This window comes from Grus americana, chromosome 3 (genome assembly GCF_028858705.1).
Source record: "Grus americana isolate bGruAme1 chromosome 3, bGruAme1.mat, whole genome shotgun sequence".
Classification (NCBI taxonomy): domain Eukaryota; kingdom Metazoa; phylum Chordata; class Aves; order Gruiformes; family Gruidae; genus Grus; species Grus americana.
Window position 1 is genome coordinate 107490140 of NC_072854.1, and position 21948 is coordinate 107512087.

General features: G+C 53.2%; 1 protein-coding gene across 1 annotated transcript in view; it reads left to right on the top strand.

Moving 5' to 3' along the window:
* Positions 1-1064: 1064 nt before the first annotated feature.
* The window catches only part of GALNT14 (polypeptide N-acetylgalactosaminyltransferase 14), a 97736-nt gene continuing 76852 nt past the window's right edge, over positions 1065-21948 (top strand). Inside the window, exon 1 of the mRNA XM_054822313.1 lies at positions 1065-1323. Within this exon, the coding sequence (XP_054678288.1) occupies positions 1195-1323 (129 nt within the window). The 5' untranslated portion in view covers positions 1065-1194. The remainder of the gene's footprint in view (positions 1324-21948) is intronic.

Genomic DNA, 21948 nt, shown 5'->3' on the forward strand with positions numbered 1-21948 from the left:
CCAATTCATTCCATATGTTACTTTACGCATGGATTCCTTTTTTTATGGGGTTTGTTCTATAGTTTTTGTACTAACATGAATGACTCACATCTGCTCCAATGCTTAATTTATTCTCTAATGTCTTCTGCAAGGGATTGCTCAGCTCCTGCAACACTTGTCAGTGGCAGAATTGGAAGAGCAGCGAGTCGGGCAGGTGAGCAGGGACAGCTGAGTGAGGAGTCCTACTCTGGGTTGGTTGGTTTTTTTCCGCTTAGCAATGTCTGTAATTCCCACTTTGGCTGCCCTGCGTGGATGGGCTGGCTGTGCCAGGGCTGTGCGTGGAGCCAGCAGGGAACACCCCACGGGACAGGGATACAGCCGAGGGCCGTTCCTGCAGGACCATGGCCTGGCACCGAGCTGCTGCCGGCATACCGACAGCGGCCCTGCTCTGCGTTGATGATTATGATTTTATTTTTTAAGTGCTCTTGACAGCTCCGGAGACTCACATCTTCTCTTCCAAATCCAGTAATTAAATTCCACCTACCTGAATTCCCCCTGCTGTTTCAATTGGATAAATTAATCTTCCCGTCATGTCTGAGCCTCCTCTGTGTGTTGTTGAACGGTGGCCTCCCCTAGCCCCGGCGCCGGACGAGGACCGCGATGGAGACCGGGACGGGCCAACTTCGCGGCGGCGCTGCCCGGCCCCGCGAAACCTTTCGCTCGGCTCGGGGGCGCTAGGAAGTGGCCCGGACCCACGCACGGTGCGTGGGAGGGGAGAGAGATGGGCGTCCCCGGTTACACACCCTCCCAACCGCTGTGCTCGGTGTCCCCGTCCCCGGGTGCCCGCATCCCCCCCCCCCCCCCCAGCGCGGTGCGGTCCCCGGCGGAGCGGGCAGGGCAGCGGCGCGGCTCCGCAGCTTCCCCCGCCGGGGCCGGGGTGCCAGCCCGGCTGTCTGCGCGCAGCACCTTCCCCCGGCGAGCGGCACCGGCTCCAGCCCCCCTCCTCCCGGCGCCGGCGCCTCCTCCTCCTCCTCTTCCTCCTCCTCCTCCTCCTCCCCCCCTCCCCTGCAGAGCATGCACTGCCCGGGACTCGCATCGTCGGCTCCGAGGCGGGCGGGTGGGTGAGACCCTTCTTCCAGCCGCCCCGGAGGCGCCCCCCTCCCGGCCCTTCGTTCCCGCTGCCCCCCCCGCGGACTTTTCCCACCCCTCCCGAGGATGAGGCGGCCGACGCGGCGGCTGGCGCTGTCTCTGCTGGGGGTGCTCTGGCTCGCCGCCCTGCTCCTCTTCTTCTTCGGGGCGAGGAGGAAGTTGGAGGCGGCGGGAGCCGAGGGACGCACGCCGGAGGTAAGGAAGGGGCGGCGGGGCCGGGGTCGCCGCCCGGGGAAGAAGTTCCCGGCGATTTTCGGGACCCTCACCCCATCGGGTGGTTACCCTTAAAGTTTTGCACCGGCTATGTGCCTCTGGGGGTGTGTGTGTGCGCGTGGTTCGAGTCCTTTCCTTACCCCCCCCGTCTGGTGAATTAACCCCCCCCCGGTCGCAATGCCCCCCCCACCCCCCCCAGCGAAAATCCCAGCCGTCCCCCCGCCCCGGTTCACCGGGGGCTGCAGCCGTCGGGGCTCCCCGCGCCGCGGGTGCCGCCGGGGGTGGCAGGGGCGCCGGCGGTACCAGCCCTCTGCCCCGCTGCCAACTTCGAGCATCCCTCGCTTCGGGCCTTGGGGTCCCAGGGAGCGGGGAGACCGGCGCGCCCCAAGAAAACAAAGCGTGTGTGTCTTGTCACGCGTGGGAGACGTGCGGTCTGGGCCGGGTGGGGTGGCCGTGTGATTCCTTTCCCCCGTGGGTCACGCAGCCCACTCCTAAACAAGAAGGGTTCGGTCCTGTCCCCTGGCCGAAACGAGAGGGGAGCAGGTGGAGAGCGTTTAGGGGGTCCGTGGTCGGGGCAGAGCGGCTGGCAGAGCTGCAGGTACATCAGCCGGCTTCAACCGCTGGGGCTTTGCGTTGCTGGTTTTCTGGGAAGGCAGGGAGCGGGTAGGAGCGTTGCCGTGTAAGTCTCAGCCAGGATGGAAGAATTTGCAATCGCATGTCTCCGTGTCATGTTTAAGTCCCTGGAGTGCACCGGAGTGACAGCATGGGAGAGATGCGAGGAGCATCCCACTCGAGGCAGGGAGCGGAACAGAGGAGTTTCACTGCTCAAACGCTGCAAAAAGCAGGGGAGCTGCAAGCAGCTTCGTTTGAACAAGGTCCCGTGTCCTGTCCTCTCTAATGGCTGAGCTTAGCTGAGGGTTAACTGTCCAAAGGATACGGATTACATGCTGCTTTTACTTATACTGCCATAAATCGTGAATAAATTAATCGGGGTTAGAGCCCAGGTCCTGAAAATCTGCTGTGATTAAGGATTATTGTGGCAGAAGAAGGGTGCGAGCCCTCAGCCCTGTTTCTGCACCAGTGACACCCAACTGAGCATTTGGCCCATGACTTACAGCGGCTAGACGTGTTGGCCAGGTCTTCACAGAGTCTCGTACGTGTGTCACCTCTGAAACTGAATTAACGGCTTGATTGGGAAAAAGAAAAAAGTCAGAACTCATAAAGCTCACTTTGATTTTTCATCCTGAGGAATTATTGGTTTTCCATGTTTTTTAAATAAAAATGATTGAGGAGGTTTTTTCAGGCTTTCAGAAATCTTTCAATCCTAGCAGAGGGGAATGAATCTATGCAATTTCAGGCCCCAACATAAATAATTAAATATACGTATATTTATTTATTTAAGCGAGGGTCAGTAATAAGTCACTGAAAATAGAAGACAAGCACTTTCTTAACTGTAACTATGCTTTGGTGTCAATAGGTTTCTATCAGAACTGTGTTCTTAAAAATTGCAAAGTAAGACCTCCCCTGTTTGACGTGAGCTCTTATATTCTCCTTGAAATGAACCTTGCTTCTCGCTTAGCACCAGCTGCAGCTGAATTGCTGCTTCGTTTTCCAGCCCGTTTTGACTCTGCTCCTGTGCAAGGCTCCCCCTGCCCCGAGGTGCGGGTTGCTGCTGCCGTTAGGGGCACGGCTGGGCTCCCACGACTGGCGAAGCAAACTTCTCCAGCCACGCAGGATCAGGCCCCGAGTTTCGAAGCTGTAACTGCCGAGTTGCCATAACTCCAGCAATTTGACTGCTAAAATTGCCTCTCCTTCATTTCCTCTGAATTTTCCATCAAAATAGTTGCATCCCCTTGAGATCCATAGAGTGCAGATTCTTTTTTTTATTTAATGCATTACATTTTTTGGCTTTGGAAACCGCTTTTGAGCGGTATGAATTATAAGATGGTTGTGAGCACGGGGAGGTGATGTCACTTCAGTTAACCCCTCTGAATGGCTGCAGAGCTGACTTGGGTACCAGAGGCAGGGATGCTGCGATCCGGAGAGGAGCCTGGCCAGCGGGACCAGCTGCTGCTGCTGAAAACTTGAGCAGTTAGAGTTGTCCTCTCAAATTCCTTTAGAAATAAGTGGAGGTGGTAGGTTGCTAACAGCAGTGCAAACTTTGTAGCACAGCTATGGTGGAGAAATAGAGCAAATCCACGTCAACTTTCCCGGCAGCGTTTTCTGATGTGGTTTTGGTTGGGGTTTTTTTTTTTTCACTCCCCCCTCCTCCCCTCCCCTTCTGCCTTCTCTCTCAGTGGAGCTTTATTTCTGCGGCCATATGCGCACCATATATCATGTCTCATGTGGGTTTAACCTTCAGACCCTTCTAGTTAGGCTCCAGCTGGTAATGTCGCCTCCTGCCCTCGCCTGTCTCCCGGCAGGGCTCACGGCACACATCCGATGCTGGAAGGCTGCGGTGCCCGAGCTCGCCGGCCGGCCGCAGCACGTGGATGGCTTGCCCAGGGCCAGCAGCAGAGCTGCTGCTCTCGGACCTACCGCCCTCGGCTGCACAGAGGGCTTGCCATCCAGCACTGGGATTTTGGTGTGAGCCCCCCCTCGCCCTTTATCCCAAATCTTGTGCCAAGTCCACCGCTCGGCTTCCCAGAGGAAAGTTTGTGATGTTTTTCCTATAACCAGAGAACCCTATGTTGGGGTCAGCAATGTCTCTCCAAGGAACAGTTCCTTGGTGCGAGGGGTCTGCCGCGGTCTTCAAGTCCTGCCTGTTCCTGAAACACGCTGCCCGGCGTTTGGGGCAGGTCTGACAGCGGTAGCTGAGCTTTCCCGAGCTGCTCGTGCCCAAAGGGGTAGGTGCAGCCGTCTGTTGTAATTAACTTGGCTTTACCTCCCCTTTTTATTTTTTATTTTTTTTCGGTTTCCCCCGCTAATCCCATCTCCGTGGATCCCTCACTGCTGCTTGGTGGCGGGCAGGCTCAGAGGGCCCCCCTTTTGCTAGCCCTTCCTCCCCTCCGTCCATGTTGCCTCCTTTCCCTCCTCCTCCTCCCCGCCGCTTGCAGCTGCGGGCGGTACGTGCCGGGGCAGCTGGAGCAGGCTGAGGCTGGATTTTTAGGGTGTGGGACTCCCTCCCGGCTGTGGGGTGTAGTAACCTTGCAGGGCTGGTAGGGTGTAGGACAATATAACTCCATTTAGGACCGCGAAGCTGTTCCTGGGACAAACTCCCTGGTCCCTCTGGTGCTATTACTGCTGTCGCTTGGGTGTTTTTTCTTTTCCAAAGGGCAGATGAAGCCCTGTTAGTGCGGTGAGCAAAACTCGCCCTTGCCCTGCCCTTTATGAAGTCCTGTAAATTGGCTGAGAAGGGAGCCGTGGCGGCGTGCCTGCCTCTGCCAGGGTGCGTTGCCCGCGTGGCCCCGGTTAGCGGCCGGGGGCTCAGCCCGCAGGAAAGCCGAGTCTGATGGATGAGGGTGTAAGGACGTGGGGCTGCTCGGGGTTACGGATCAGCTGGGATTCATCGAGGCCTCCTGCCCTCTGTGCCTTTTGGCAGAGGGTTTCGAAATACTTTGCAAGCATTAATTAGTTCCAGCCTGTCTCCCTGCCCCGGCAGTTTTCCGGCTGGATAAACTGGGACCCGGAGAGGTTAATTGAACTTTGTATCCTTCTGGCTCTCGCTGACTCCAGAGGGATTGGAATCGCTCAACCCCCTTGGAAAATCAGGCTGCCGGTGACCCACCTGAAGTCGCAGAGGGAGGCGGCATCGGGGCTTGGCATGTGCTCTGGTAATCTGGGCTCACGGCCCCGCGCTGCTGCCCGGCATCGCTCCTGCCTCCCTCTGATCCGGCCCTTTGCTTTGCTTTGGAAAGGAGGGGGGAACAACATATAAATTAATAACTTAATTACATTAAGAAATAATGAGAGGAACTGATACGCGGGATTAATTACAAGCAAATTCCCAGATTGATTTGTGAGGAGTACGTGTAGCTGGCTCTGCAGGGATGTTTCGTGAGCGTGCTGGCTTGTGCCTGTGCCAGGCTGCAGCCACACGGCCCCGGGGGATGCTGAGGAGGGAGCAGGAGAGGGGTAGGAGACAACCCCTTCGTGGTCTCATCCCCTCCACCTGGCGAAGCCCTAGCAGAGCACAGTGGGGAGCTGGCTGCACAGCAGAGCCCTGCTGCAGCGAGGGGCTCGGGGGGGGGTCTGGGCTCCGGTGCTCGGGGCCAGCAGTGCATGCAGGAGGGGCCGAAAGACTTGGTTGTTCGGTTTGGGGGTTTTATTTCTCTTCATTCCCTCCTGCGTGCCAGCTTGCTCCCTCTGATGAATGGCTGAAGCATAACTGACGGCCTCTGGAGGGAAAGCGGGTCCATTGTGGGCTGGATTGCAGGAGAAAGGGAGGAAAAGTTCCTTTTATTAAAAGAAGTGACCCATATACTTGCCTTGTACTGGCGTTTGCAATGCAACAGCTCCTTTCTGAGTGTGTTCACGTGCGGCTGGGGGTTGGCTCCTGGGAGGTGATGAGAGGCTCAGCACCCTCGCTGCCTGCTCAAAGTGCTCCGGGGTGCTCAGCACCCTGCAGGATTGGACCTTGACGTGAAGGGATGCTTGCCAGCTTTGCGTCTGTGTGCCTTGCACCAGCCTGCGCTTCCTTCTGCATCATCCCATCTAGAAAGCCTCAGCACCTGCAGCTCAGCTGACAGTTTCCAGATATTAAATTCCTGTCAGTTTTATAGCAGCAGAGCCACTTAACAGATTAAAATAACTGTGTATCCTGCAGAAATTCAGATCTTGACAATTAAGGGATTGAAGTGCCAAAGCTGTCAGGAACAAAAAGGCAGGGACGCTTGGGCTGGCTGGGGGCTCGGCTGGGGGCACAGGTGGGTCCGGGATGGGAGAGAAGATGAAATGTCTGTAATGCTTTGCTGGTGAAATCCCACCCTGAAATCTCTAGGAGCAAACCCAGACTTTCTAGGATGTCCAAAGCTTCGATGGTGCAGGAAGGAGGAGATGGGTGGAATCCAGTTGCTGTCTGCTGCCAGGGTATTTAGCGATGGATGTGGAAATATAAACCAGGAAACCATACCCAAGCTGTCCCCATCTGTGGGACCAGACGGGGCAGGTCTGGTGCATCAACGGGTGCCTTTCTCGGGCTCTCACCTTCCTTCTGGTGAGCTTGGGAAAGAGGTTTGCTCAGCATGGCCGCCTCCTTATGCGAACACCTGTGTCCTCGTGGAGCAGGAGCCAGGTGAGAAGTCCTGCCAAAGTCAGCTAAAAGTCACCTCGGCTGCTAAGCCAGCCACAAACAGCCTGCCCTGTATGTCTCGTTTAATTAATCTACTGACTACATGTCAATGTGCTCTCTGAGATACCTGTGAAACAATAGGTGGTCAATGAAAACTTTGTTAATTTTTCACTAGTAATTGCAACGAATGAATTTTGCCCCCGTTACATTCTGGTAGAGCTCTGTGTTGCAGCTGTGACTGATGGGGGCGTAAATATTGATTGAACAAGACCTGTTGGCTTTGCGAAACGGTTAGCGTTGGGATGTCCAGGCACCTTTCCTAGCTCGGTGCTTTTAAAAAAACATCAGGGAAGGATGGAGAGGATGCAAGGATTACACTTCTTTGCTGGTAAGATGGTAAATAAATTTCTATACGTGTGTCTTGTTGACAAGAGGTGTTAAGCACTAGAAGAGGAAAAATACTTTTCATTCTGCTCTGGAAGGATAGAAGGAGCTGAAAAAGTCCTGCTGCCCTGCTCCAAAGGGGTGTCGGAGGTGGTGGCGCTCCTGGGGTGAGCTGGGCTCAGGAGTGTCACGGTCTCTCTTGTAATCCGCTTCCCCTGGCAGAGCCCCTGCGGAGCACCCTGCACGCTGCCAGCGGGATCACTCTGGGCTGCAGCATCCCTCACTGGCTGGCGTGGCATGGGGTGCCGGATCCCCTCGGGAGGTGACAGGGAAGGGCCCGAGCCCCTGCAGCTGGGTTTTTAGGAGGGCTTAGCTCTGGCTCGTCGGTGACCCTTAGGGGTGGGTTTGACAAAAGAAAGTCCTGCTTTTGAGCAGGGAGGTCTCTGAAGTCAGCTCTGTGTCTGGGTGCCGAGGCATCGTAGACACAGCACGTGTGTTGTGAAGTGTCTTCATGCCTGAGAAAGATGTCAACTACCAGGGAAGGGTTTTTTTTTTTTTCTATTTATCCTTTTGCCACTTTAGATACGTACAGAGGTGGATTATTTACTCAAAGAGCTAGGCTGTTTTCTCCTCCTCGCTCTTCCTTTCCACGATAAGAGAACATCACCCTGATTTATTTTGATGTGCTCACGGCCCAGGGCCTGTCTTGGCTGGGTTTGCTTCCTCTTGCTCTGCCGAGACGTCTCTTGACCCCGGCTCTGCAGCGTGATCCGTGCGTCCCAGCGGGCAGGGGGACTCGGCTGCAGGGTAAGGGCTATAAATGGGGGTGCCTGAGGGAGGCAGCTCTGGGGAGCATTTTATGGTACCGGGACTAGGGTTTTTCTTTCCCTCCCAAAGCTGAGGGGTCGGTGGAAGGACGTAGAGACCCAGGGCAGAGCGTGCAGGGCATGGTCTGCCGAACCGCTGTGGTTTAGCGGGCACGAGCTGGGCGAGCACGGACGCTGGAAGGGCAGCGCTGGCAGAGGCGGCCTTGCAAATAGCAGCGTCTTACCAGCGCGCGTGCGTGCGGGTGGAGCGTTGCTGTCCCAGGCTGGCAGATCCCCGGGTAGCTGAATACGGGCTTTGAGCAGAGCTGTCGAGCCGAGCGTTTTTCTTGGATCTGTGGGCGTGCGTGTCCGGTGCACGCAGCCCACGGGGGACGCCAGTTTGGTACTTCTGGGTGCTCTGGTCTCTTTGCCGATGGGAAAAGCAAGCTTCGGAGAAGCCGTGGAAATGCAAAAGGGACCTACTGCAGCTGGGAGAGAGAAAGACTGTTATAACCGTTTCCCTTCCGCGAGGGCAGCCCAGCATTTGGTGCAATAAAACCAATTACGGGGAATGTATCTGCAGAGAAAGCAAAAGTAGGATCTGTTTAAGAAAGACGTTTGCATGAAGGGGTAATTACGTGTAGCCTAATGACAAAGGGTGCAGCGGATTGACTATTAATTGGAGGAGCGCGAGCAGGAGATTGCTGGCGTTAGCTGTGTGTTTCTTGCTGGCTTCCTCCTGTTTAAAGAAGGAAGGGGTGAGGCAGAGCAGATGATGGGGGGGGGGTTTGCTCTCAATCCACTTCCCTGTGCAATGAAAAAGCCATTTCTCCCCCCTTTCTCTCACAGTAAAATGTTCAGACTTTGCCAGCGACACTTAGCACAGTTGCTTACTAAGCTGCAATTAAATTGATTTCCCACCCTCTTTCCCCTTTTTGGTTCCAAAATCTCAGCAGGAGTCAGCGTTACAGGAAGAGCGAGCCAAGGAGGAGATCTTGGGGCCCTGTCTTCTGCTTGTCTAAATCAGTAGTGCTCTGCTCTTCCTATGTATTTCCACAGGAGCCAGGGAAGCTGGGCTGCTTAGATACAGATTTTCCCATACAGCCGCTGCTCTGGCGGGGAGGGCAGCCCTAGGTCAGGCTGGATCGGTCTATAGGGTACCCTGGGAAGCCGCCCGCTGCGGGATGGGTGTTGGGTGTCCTGGGGGAGCTGGGGCTCTGGGTGCCTGTGGCATGGGGGTGCTCGGAGGAGGAGGAGGATTTCTCATCGTGCCTTCGGAAGATGGTCGGTGGCGACAGGTTCAGCAGGAGTTCACCGCTCGCTTTACGGAGGCGGCATTAGTAGTACTCAAGTTTGCTTTCAGTCCTGCTGTCTGGAAGCTCCGTATGAGCCTTAATTAACCCTTACCGCAGCCCCGAGGGAGCGGGAGGCGTGCGGCAGCCCTTCGCCTGTCGCAGAGAAGTGTTTCGGGAGGGGACAATGTGCCGGTTTCGCTTCTCCGTGGCGGGGACACACTGGCTTGGGGACTGTCCTCAGCCAGACGGGACATGGAGACATTGGTGGTGGCACCTGTGGGGCCGGGGGGGGCCTTGTGTCCCCCGCCAAACCCTGCCTTGCTGCACACAGGCAGAAATTAGTGATGATTTACTGCAAAGCAGCTCGAGCTCCGGCTTTGCGATATTATTTGGAGGAGCAAGTGAGCTAATGATTGCATCTCATCTCGGAAAGGACCGTGGGAAGTGTGGTGCCAGAAGAGAATTGATTCAGCAACCAAACAGGTTCATTTTCAGATCAGCCGAAAGACAAGGAAAAGATAGATTATTATTATTTTTTTAATATTTTTTTTTCACCTCCATTTCATGTGCAACTGAGGATTTTAGCCTTTCCCTCCTTGGTTTTCCAGTGGAAATGCCAACAATAAACCTGATTGGAAAGCGATACGAGGAGAACAGGGTTCGTGTGGTGCAAAAACAAATGAGCTCTGAAATCACCTTCTATTCTCTAAACATTTTTCGGAGAGCCAAGGAAATTGAGACGGATTATTCTTGGGGGTTTTTTTTTTTTTTTGAAGCCACTGAAGGAGTAAGTCCAAAAGATGTAATTTGGCCCAAGCAAGGAGAGCAAGGCTGCTTTGTCCTGGCTTTCTAAATAGCTTTGCCTGCATTTAGACACACACCATTTCCTCCTCAAGGACCACTGTCGGCATCCGCTGGTTACAAACACACCTCATAACACATTATGGAGGCATGTGGCTCGCAAATAAGACACGAATATGTTCAGCGGCGCAGGCCTCGGTTGCAGCTTCCCCTGGGCTGGGGGGGAGTTCGTGCACATCTTTTCTTTCTTGTGCATTGAATTTTTAGTTGCTGCTTGTGAGGTGAGACTGAGAAAAGATGGGAGGGAGGAGTTAGAGGTGACAGCAGGCTCATTTTCAGTGGCTTGGGTCAGTTCTTTTTATTAAACATTGATTTTTTTTAAAAAAAATATTTTTTTTTAAAAAAAGGTTTTTTTCCTCTGAGTCAGGGTAATCTGCTGTACCCAATGGGTTCTTTGGGTTCCTTCAGGATGGAATAATGTCCTCTAATATCCTTTGGGATCTGCCTCGGGGGATGTTTGGAACCCTTTTCGCTCTGACTTTGCCCAGCCGCAATGCGAAACAGGGGGGTCTGGTTGGGGCAGGCGGGGGGTTTTTCCAGCGGGACGGGCAATGGGAAGACACGGGGGAGCCACTGGAGCTGGTGCCTGGGAGCTGAGCTGGGAGGGAAGCTGTCGTGTCGCACGGCCCTGCCTTTCGGCAAGAGCGGAGCTGGGCGCGGAGGAAGCAGGGAGGAGCCGTGGTGTTTATAATGCCCGTTGCGTTTTCCCGGCGCGATAATACAGTGTAATTTGGAGACAGAGAGACTCAAACATGCATTAATCAGCCATCTGCTCCTGCAACTGGGATCAAAACGGACGAATATCTGTATAACGCTCAGAATTAAACCGCGTACGGTGCGTAGGCCGTGTAAGGTGTGCTCCTTGCGGTGTCGTGAAACACTTTGTGAGGAGCCCTCCCGTCCCGCTGGGATGTCTCTGGTTTAGGTCTCTTAAGAAAGAACCAACCACCCTGCAGTCCTTGGGGGGACGGGTGCTCAGCCCAGCAGTGCCCCGGCGGTCCCGTCTGCTGGCCGTGGTGTATGGAGGAGCCAGTTTTTGGGGTGGGGGAGGCGACACGCGTTGCCTGGGGCCGGCCAGCGCCAGCTCTCCCTGCCCTGCTGCCCTGGCACGGAGCAAGGGAGGGATGGACCGATGGCTTGCTATGGCAGAGGGGCGGCACGTGTCTCGGGAAGCTGTCAGCAGCGATTCTGGTGTGGGCTTGAAATTCCTGGGAAGTGAGAAGGAAAGCCAATTTGCCTTTTGTTTCTCAAATTTTGACACTTTTTCCGTATAATTGAGTACCTGGAAAGATACCGTACTGTGAGTTCGAACAGTGGGACTGAGGTTTTAAAGCAGAGCGTGCTGCTGTACCCATCACCTCTTTAATTTAGCCCCTCAAAGCAGATGTAGTTTGGATCCTCCCCAATGCGATGATGTACAAGAGTAACCATGCAGCGTGCTGGGTGGCCTCTGCTTCCTTTTCAAGCAATTATTCTGTTTTATTCCCTACTGCTCCCTGCCGAGCCTGGACCCCATAGACAGAGGACAACGTTACGCACTTCCACGCAGACTTTTCTGTTGTGCTTGATGCTCGTGAAGCCTTTGGCTTCATGGGCAGTAATAATTGTGTTTGCACAGCTCCTGGATAAATAAGGATGTACATCCCCCTTGTAGAGGTACTACGTGAAGAATTTGGTCATCTCTAGAATTTGGTCATCTCCAGAAATGATGAGAACATTAAGCCTAAAACCAGCCTGAAATCTGCTGAGATTCCAGCTGCTGTGGTCTTTGGAAGCGTCAGGTATTTGTGCAAAATTAGGCTTTGCAAGGCCTTCTCACTTTGCCGGGTTTGGTGGCATTCTCTGGGGGGAAAAGTGAAATATGTGAGCCCATTAGAGAGGCTGTCAGCTGCCTGATTTGAAGTCCCAGCCCTAGAGCTTGGAGAAGGAAGGATGTCTCAAAACAGAGGTCAGCAGGATTTTGTAAGAGGACCAAAACAACTTTTTTCTTCCCTGGTTTTGTTATTTGAAAGAGTCTGGTTTTTCCTGCCCAACCCTCAATCCCCCTGCAGTAGAAAACCAGCCAGGACTTTTTCGAGTGCAATAGCTGAAATTTGAAATTAGACTTGCAAGTGACAAAAAAAGAGAATTGGATAATGAGAAGAGCGGTGTGTTGGTGGTCCCTGCTGATGACATGGTGTTCATTACTGCGCACAGATATGGATGTATCTCCTCAACAAGGACCTCCTGGATGCACCTGCACGCTCAAGAAACATGACATTTCCAAAATGAAACATAAAATACAAACACAATCTACCTTGCAATGTGAGAGCAGGCTCCGGCAGGCATCCGAATGCTGGGGAAGGTCGTTCAGGTGTTGTTCTTCACCTGAGGCACCCTGAGGGCTTGGGGAGGTGAGGACACCTTCCCTTCTGGAGGCAACGTCAGCGAAGGAAAGTCAGCTCCAATTTGGCCTTTGCAAGCAGAGGCTCCGCTAGCGTGTGTGAGGCAAGAGGAAAATGCGTCGGTACTCGAGGGCACCGGCTGCGGGGAGGTGAAGTGCGATCGACCTTCCCCGACAGGTGCGAGTGGTGTTCTGTAAAACAGGATTTCTTCGCTCTCAGTGCATCCGTGGGAGATCAGGTCCCTGTTGGCATCGTGGCCAAATCCTGACACTGAATGCATCCTAGAAGTGAAGAACATCTCTGCTATTTAACCAGACCCCTGTGCATCTGCTGTTGAACCAAAGCGTACGTGTTGAGCCGGGGCAGAAGCGGGTGTGAAGGCACTTGCTGTAGGTGGAGCAGCGCGTGGAGATCCAGCACAGGGGTTTGCCCGTGCGATAGCTGGAAATGAGCTCATTAAATAAAGTGTAATTTGCACTTTTTAATCTCAGTGATGCCTGTGTGCGGGCACCCGTATTTGGGATAAAAGCTTATTCTGCTTCAATTAATTTTATATCAACATAAGCTGAATAATTAAAGGTGTGAGTGAAAGGCTGGGTAGTTATTTCCCTTCCCTCTGGTGCACAGTCTGTGCTGAGGTACGTGGGGAGGTGGGAGCACCCGGCAATGCAGGTGTTAGTCCAGCTGAAACGTGCCTGCACCATCTCACAAACAATTCCAAGTTTTTATAGGTAAATATCAACCGGGATCAACTAATTGTTGATACAGATCTCCTGGTATTAACACCAGTTTGGGTCTTAGCACCAGCAGTGCGTATCGCCTTCCCAGCATCTCTCTTTCCGAATGCAGGCTTGGTTCTCAAAATGTTCTCCCCATCTTCAGGCAGAACGAGCAGCCATTACTGTATCCGAAAGATAAAGCAGATTAATTCCCACTTTTTTTTTTTTTCCTTATTTCCAGAATACTGTGTGTCAAGTCCATAGGGCAGGAGTGGCTGTACTTCACAGGCATTTTGTTACAGTAGGCTGCAATAGATAACTGGCCATTTCTGCACTGAAATCACAGGAATTTTTTTCTGAATTATATTAATCCAATAAAAAAGTAAAAGTTTTTAAAGGGTAAAAAATGGGCAATTTGTTCCTTTGAGAACTTGACCTGAAAAGTGTCTCTATTTCTGAGACGCAGCTAAATTCATGCCATGCTCAGGATTTCTTTTCCTCCCCCAGTAATCCTTTTCCAGTGCATCAAACACAGGTACAGGAGATTAATTTGCTGAAGGTCTTAATGTTTGCTTGGTGTTACAGGGACCCAAATTCCGCACGGGCCCAGCTTTCACTGAAGGAGGCTTTAAAGCCACCCAGCTCATCCCAGCGTGTGCTTAAGGGCTTTTGCCGTGTGGGATTCGGTTTCGAGATAACGTACCGGGAAGCCAACGCTCACTTTTTCTGTAAGTGGGGCTGATTTCAGATGCCGTAAGGAGCACGGTGAAGTTTGATAACCCAACAGCGTTGTTTAGTGCCTTCCCTCGCGCTGCCTGGCCGTGCTCTTGCAAGGAGCCACAGCGTGATTACAAGGGCTGTTAAATGCCCTTAATATTCATGCTGTTAGAGGGAGCATCGCTCCTGCGGGCTCTGCTCTCTGCTGCTGTTTGCAATAGCATCGCACCAATGATTAAATCACCGATGCCGCATCGAATAGCGTGTGAAGCCCCTCCAGCCAAGAGATTCAAAGGCAGAGTTAAATCTCTCCCGTTAGCCCACCTCCTTTTTTTTTTTTTTTTTTTTTCCCCCTCCGTCTCTTAAGTGACGGCGTTGTTTAAGCAAACAGAACGCAGAGGGAACGGTTCAGAGCCTTGAAATGAGATGGGAAATGAGCCCCTTGCAGAGAGGGTAGGAGAACAGGGCACGGGCACTGCAAGGGAAAGGAGCCGGGGGAGGTCGGGGGGACACATGTGTGATACAGCGCTGCTGTATGTGCTGCTGCTCCTCATACTCTTTCCAAACGTGGATGGGAAAAGCAGTGTGCTAAGATATATATCTTTATGTATATATATATATACTGATATATACTTGGTAGTGCAGGAAATGGGGGAGTGGTACAGGATGCTCTGATGGGGCGTGGGGAGGCTTTTGGGGCTGAAGCCAGCAGCCGCTGGGCTGACAGGGCCCCGATCCTTCCTGATCTCTTCTGGGTGCCGGGGAGAAGCTGCTCCCTGTCGGTTTTTCTCTGTGGATCAGTCGGTGTTGGGTTTGGGGAGCATCCATTCCCCGCCGTGCCCGCGCTGTCATCCCAGCTCCCGGGTTTCCTTGGCTGGCGCCGGGACGCAGCCGTTTTCCTGTCAAAGCCTCGTGCCTCGCACGCAGCCTCGGCCGCTGCAGAGGGGGCTTCAGCCTGCCAGGTATTTTGGGGAAAAGAGCCAAAAGCAGTTTCTTGGTACCCTGCTTCACTGGCTGGGCTGCTCCCCGTCCCTCTCTGTCCCCCAAGGCCGCGTCCTCTCAGCCGCGGGCATTGCAAGCGGGCGGCTCCCCTCAGCGGTGCCCTGCTGCTTCCCGCTCTGCCCCAAAACGTGCAGCGTCCAGCTGGCCGCAAAGACTCAGATTTAGGTCATGGCGGGGCCGGGGGGGCTTCGAAAGGCCCGTGGGTGTCTGGGAGAGGGGTGCTGAGCCAAACATACTTGCCCCTGGGGAAACAGTGGGGGCTTTTCCAAGGCCGGTTCCCGGAGGCGCCGCAGCGGCCTCGGCAGCCCCTGTTTTCGGCACCGGCATTGCTGGGGAGAAGGCTGACGCCTCCACAAATGACTCATTTACGTGGCTTGCTTTCACGGGGTGTCAGTGAGAAGAGCCCTGATGGGGTGGCCATTAACGAACCTGTCGGTTAATCGCTCTCCCGTCGGTTTCGGTTAGAGAGAGCAGCGCGACGGGGACGCCTGGCTGGGCGCCGGCAGGAGCCTTTGCTCCGGGTTTGCCGAATCTCCATTGATTTTTCTGAGCTTGTCACGCTGTTCGTTAGGAGAGGGAGAGCAAATTAGGTGCTTAGCAGAAATGCTCTGAGTCCATCCTGATGGAGTAGATTTCTCCGCTGCCTGGTTAGGGGGGCAAAAAAAGTTGTCTTGCCCAAATCTCCTCTGCTCCCAGAGCGCTCAGCCTCAAACCTCCTGTCGTCCAGGGGTGCCCCGCAGCGCATCTGTCCGTCTGCCCCATCCTCGCAGATTTGCCGCAATGAGAGAGCGGAGAAAATTGCACTGTTGGTGCTCTTGGTTCATGGGATGATTTTTCTGCCTTGTCTTTCCTTCTTGTCCTGCCGACTCTCATGGCCGGGTCCCCGTTGCGTGTTGGGCTCGGTGCGTCCCTTTTTTACGTAGCTTGTGCCGGAGCTGCACTGATTGAGGCAGTAAATCAGCTTGCCGGTGCTGAGGAGATAAATGATGGCTGTAATGTGAACTGAGGGGGAGCAGATTAAAGAAAAAAAAAATAAAAAAGGAAAAATTGGGAGAAAAAATAGTGTACTCAACAATGGATGGGCTATGAAATGAAATATCTATCTTGACCAAGGCCCCTCAGCATGGCGGCGTGGTCCTAGTGATGACTCGAGGCACTGCAACGGGACCTGCTGGGGAAGGAAAAGGGGGTTCCCGTGCGTGCACGCTGCGCTTACCCGGCGGGTACCCCAACGGGACAGCAGAGCCATGCCGGCACCCCGCCTTCCCCGCCTTGCTTGCTGACAGCACCTAATGGATGGCGGAGATAAGGATGAAAGCTGGTATCCGCGGCGCGCACCGAGGCGCAGGACTGAATAGAGGGCACCAAATGGAGCTAAATCATAGGCCAATTTATAGTCTTGCTGTCTACAGCTGCAGGGAAGGTTTGAGCTGAGATACTATTGTTTGAATGTCTCTACAGCTCTTAGGGTTGCAGCCTCTCCATTTGCTGCCTGCCTTAGCTGTGTTTCTCTCTCTCTTTTTTTTTTTTTTTTTTTAAATTTTAAAGCGCTTTCCTGCTGCTGAAAAGCTGACAGCCCCCAAGGCTTAAGTCTTCTACTGATTTCTGCAGGCAGCGGTGGTTTCTGTGTCCCTGGGCTGCGCAGACGGTGTCCCTCAGCCCTGGCCCGTGCTTTGGGGATGGAAAAGGGTGTGTGGAGCCCAGTCGGTGGCATCCCCACCGGTGGGTAATTATGTACTCGGAGCTGAACGGAGCCAGGCAGCTCCCCGTGGGCCGCAAACCAGATGTCAGGTGGCAGTGATTTAAAGCCTCTGTCGTCTGGAGACAAACCAGTGATAACGATTCTCTTTTTTTATAGACGGGACTTGGAGGCGCAGGAAGTTTTAATGGGGGGATGCTTTGTAAAATTAGCTACTTGGCTAAGTTTAGCAAAATCTTAGCCAATTTAACTAAAAATGAGCTAAATTCAGCTAAAATCATCAGACAACTGTCATTCTTGATGGGGGAAAAAAGCAGAAATCAGAGGGGAAAGCCAAGAGTGAGTAACGTTGATGAAGTTGTAACACTGATCCGTAATTCAGGAGCTTGCCCCCGCCTTCAGCATGTTGCTGAGTTTTGGGCATCTCGCTGGGATGGGTCCTGGGTTGGAAGAAATTAAGGTGGGTGATGGGAAGTTATCTGCAGGGAGAGAGAGGGGTTTCACTGGTGGACCTCGCTGCTGCTGGGCTTCTGTGGGGTTGAGCACTTGATGTCTGGCAGCAGGAGGACCTGTGTGGCCATCCTCAGCCACAGCTTTTGTAAGAGGAGGAAAAGACATGAGGAAAAAAAAAAAAAGAAAATCTCGTGACTTGGGATGGTCTTTTTTTCCAGCTCTGTCTGAAAAAATATTGGGGAAAAGCATAACTCATAAGGGAGTTGCATGTAGCTAACGAGCGTGGAGAGGTTTGCATCTTCCAGGCTGGTGTTGGAGGCAAGGTGTCTGGTGGGATGGTTTGGGAGTGATTTGCGTTCTGAGGTTGGATATGGAGAAAAAACAACGCTGTTGTAGTCCTATGCCCTCGGAAGTGAAACATGAGGAAGGAGAGATGAAGAAAAGCCTCTGTGGCTGAAGGAGGAGGTGAAAGAGGGTGAGATGAAATTAAATTCTGCGAGCCTGGCCATCGGCCAGGAGTCTGTGATGAACTTCTGCCGTGTGCCTTGGGATCTGTCACGACTGGGAGCACTTAGTAGGTGTTTTGCCTACGGCAGAGCTACATCTTTCTGGAGATGTTAAGCCGCCAGAGACAAGATGGATCGCTGCAGATGTACAAAGGGCTTGGATGTACGTTTTTCCCTTTATCCCAATTAATGTTCTGGGTAGTTGTAACCCCCATGGAAAATTATTCCTGGTAGAGCATTGGCAACGTGCCAGTGGCTTTCTGCCTTCTGCCTTTTCCCAGAAGCGATCCCAGCGGTTTAACCGAGGGTTACTGTCCAGCAGTGGCGAGGCTGGGCTGTGGGGTCACCGTCTTCTCCTCCTCTGCTGAGGAAGGCCGGGGAGCTGATGTCCCCTGTGGATCAGGAGGGACTGGAGAGGTGGTTTTCTGGATTGTCCGTACCAGCCTGGCTCTTATCTGCCCATCTATTTTCAGCCCTTGGAGCCAGCAGAGTTGTTGTGTCTGAGCGGTCCCGATGAGACCGGGGTCTGATGCCAGGGGCAGCCGTGCGGCAGCATCCCTGTCTGCAGAAGGGGGACCCCAACCCGGGACATAAGGCTAGCCCCAGAGCCTGCACCACCCAGGGGGTGAGAAGGGGGTGCAGAGCTGGTTCGGTGAGCAACGCAGGGGTTTGGCGGACATCCCCACCTCGCTTCTGGGGCAGGAATTACTGTGGCGCTTTCAGGAAGGTGATCTTGGAAGAATTGTCCTTGTGGAGGCAGAACTCTGAATAATGTCTCAGTTTGCAGGCTGCTCTGATAAACGTCTGTTTTCAGAAGTGAGAAACAGGTCACGCAGTCTTTTTGCTTCCTCCAAAAAAACCCAACCCCCAAACCCACCCCCTGCCATTAACAGTGGGTAAGGCAAGGAAGAAATATTTTTTTTTTTCCCCATTCGCTTTCATTGAATATTTTATCAAGAAACATTCCCCTTGGCCTGCCCAAAAGCACTCAGTTTCAGTTAATGAATTTATTTCTGCCATCTGGAAACCCTGCACTGACAGCAGTACCCCCCCCGCCCCAGCAGCACAGACCTGGCACTGCCGCTGTCTTGGGGTCCCCGGGGACGTTTTGCCGTCCGCAGTGTTGTTCTGTGGGTGCAGCAGCCGCTCTCGAGGCGACGGGGATGCCGGTGGACGATGGCACGTTGTTTCAGTTCCATAGCTCCTGTGTGGGACGTGGGGCTTGGTGTCCTATCCTAACCTTAACCTTGGTCCCCGCCCCCCCCCCCGTGGCTCCTGCGGGAACACGGTGTGGTCGGGGCAGCTCTCACGAGTGAGCGTCGCTCTTTTAGGTGTGTGGGTAATAACGAGCCGTGGCGTGAAATAGCAGTTTCTTTTAAAGCAATCTTCTCTACAAAAGTCCCCTTGAATTTAATGAAGACTTAGAAAAGTTGTTCCTGAAATCTTTATGCTGGCATATAGATATCCATAAAAGAGCCCTCCCATAAATGGAACAGAAAGGAAACCATTCATTTTAGCGTCTGTGCATTTATGGATTGATTTTTGCAGAATCCTATTAGTTTCGCTGCCAGTAAATGGCATGAGGACTCTATTTCAAACCAGGCAGTGTCGAGGTATAAAGGTGGGCATTAAATATCATCCTACCTGTTGCTGCGCAGCTATAGCTCCTGCTTGTGTCTGAGCAGAATGTGTTGCAGACACCAGAAATGCCAAGTCGATCTCCTTCCAGATCTTTCGTTAACAAAATCATTAGGAACCAGGATAACATAAGAGGCTGGCATTACACTGTTTCAACAGCCCATTAAATAGATCTGGTCATTTTTGTGCAATGCTTACTTTAAAAAAAAAAAAAAAGAAATACTCTCCCGTAGCCGTTACTTGGTGCCCACTCTTGAGAAAGCGATGATTTATAAACCTCTTCCTAAATAACCCAGTTACGTGCAATGAAAAAACCCCCAACCCTATAAACCGCAGACTGCTACTCCTCCTCGTAATGCAGACTATTTCTGGATTATTTTTTTTTGCCTCCCCCCGCCCCACGAGGTGGAGGACAGAGCATCCTCTCCCCGCCCAGAGGGCTGCTGCCAGCCCAGCTCTAGCTGACCGCAGCTGGCACGGCGACGTGATGCAGCGGCCGTTCGCGCTTCACTTTCGCACGGCGTTCGAGCGGCTGACAGCCAGATGGTTTCATAAATATCCACGTCTCCTTGGGCTGAGGATAGCTCACCTTCCAGTGTCATTACCAGTCTTGCTCACATTATTACGAATGAAAATACGCTATTAATGTAATTTCCTTTTTTTTCCCCCCTCCCTATTTAAGCTCCCTGCTTTGTGCATCTCGCTTGGTTTCGGCTGTGCAGTGCTCTGATTTTTGTTGGTAGGAGGTTTTACTTTCCAGTTTCAGTTCCAGCTACATTTGGTTTGCAGTTAAACCCAAAACTCAGCTGCACACATTGAAGCAAGGCAGGAAAAGCAACAGGCTAACGCTTTCATTATTACTAGGTTTTCGAAGGGTAGCTCTACAGCCTGGGGAAGAGTGGGCAAATTTGGTGCTTCAGATTGAATACGGCTACCCCGGGAGGCAGGGGGGGTGCTTTAGGGGGTACCTGCAGCGGCCGGTGTGCCTTGGGGTGCAGAGTAGCATCCCGATGCTTCACACGCCCCCGAGGGGGACCGACCGATGCCACCCAGCACCACCTCCTCTTCCCCATGGTCCTGCTGCAAGCGCAGTACGTTACAGACGTATTGAAGGGGACGTCGGTGGCGCTGGCAAACGTGATAGGGGTGCGGAGCCCCTTGTGAGCAACAGGCATCGCTCACGACTGAGGAAGACGCGAGCCCGTTGATAAAATGTTTGTGACCCGTTAACCACAATGCTGTTACTCACTGCGTGAATTCGTCCCTGCCAACTGGGCTGCGCCTTTTGTGGCCCGGCAGCCCTAGGGATGTGCTTCTCTCTTCCGTCCCTGTAAAGCTGATGCCGGGATAAATACAAAGAGGGTGGCCTGACCAAGATTAGGAGTATTTTGGATTTGTTTCGATTAGTTTGGCATAGCAATTGAATCCCCCTTTCCACAACTTCCAGCAGCACTGGCAGAGAAGAGGAGGCACCCAGCGCTAGAGATGGGGAGTGTGGCACGGTGGGGACACGCTGCTTAGCCATGGGCATGTTGGTCTCCTGCTTTGCAAAAGCGAAGCTGTGATGCTTTATTGGACTGTTTAGAAAAGGCAAAATAATATGAAAGTTTTATATATATATATATGTACGTATGTTTTCCTATATATAGGTTTTCTGTAGCTGAGAGGGAGAGGGTTGTTGCCGAGATCAGCGGTGTATCCTCAGACGCTGCGTGTTATTTAGGGAGCTGATGCTGCTGGTTTTCAGCAGCAGAAATGTGTCTTTAAGTCATTTCTCCTGTTTCACCTCTGTGGGCTGTCCAGGTTACCCCGGCGTCGAGGCAGCAGAGACTCTGAAGATGTCACTCCAGAAAGAAGAAAGGACCTTTTTTTGAGGATGGTGGAAGAAAGGGGAGGGATATTAGTAAAAGAGCCTGGCTCTGAGCTTCTCCTCTCCCTAGCTCTTCCTCCTGCTCGCGTCCTTCACCCGCTGCATCTGGCAGGCTGTGGAAGGAGAGAGACGTCGGGGCGGATGGCAATGCGTGACCAACAGCCTCGCTGTTCCCCCGGACATGGCAGGTACCTGCCAGCACAGCCTTGCCACGAGTTTTTCCTGCTTCAATCTTGGGGAACAGTTTCTGGGAGCGGAGGAGCACGTGGCTCTCTTAATCCCGGGCAGCCTCGGGCTTCCCCGCTGCTCTGAGCCAGGAGCTCCTCCGCTCTGCCTGGGGACCGGTTAAAAGCCTTGGCGAGCCAGATCGGCGCTGAGCTCTCCAAAGCGGTGCAGATGCTTCGAGCTTGCCCTTTTTTGCCGTGTGTAATTTATGAGTGCAGCAGAGGCCGGGAGCCACGTTTGGGGTGGGTTAGTGCCAGGGCACCTCTAAATTGCAGGGCTTGGCTCCTGACAATAACAGCATCTGGCCTTAACATCTGTAGCCTAAATTTCAGCCTGTCCCAAGATCTTTGAGTCTATTTGAGGCTGGGATTTTTTTAAATTTTTTTTTTTTTTTTTTAAAGCTCGAATTGGACTGTACCCGAAGAGCTGCCACATGTACCTGCAGCTCTGGGAGAGCCCAGCAGTTGGGCTAACAGCTAATAGCAATTCCTGGTGGGTTTACAACCCACGGAGAGTTTCTAGGCCACTGCGGACAAAGCGGTCACTGGCTCTGTGCTTCAGCTGCCCCATCAGGATGTGGAGAAGGGATGGGGAGCCCTGGGTGAGGCTGTGCTGCACCCCGGGGGGCACAGGGCGGCAGCCGAGGGGATGGCCCCGCACCAGCCCCACCGCTCTGCGCTTCCCAACGGGGGGAAATACGGCCCGGGAGCGTGGCAAAAGCTCACTTTGCCACCTGCTTCACCCACTCCAAGGGTTAAAAGCAGCTTGGTAGCTCCCCGTATAAGGCTGTAATGAAAATTATGCTCAAAGCAGGGCTA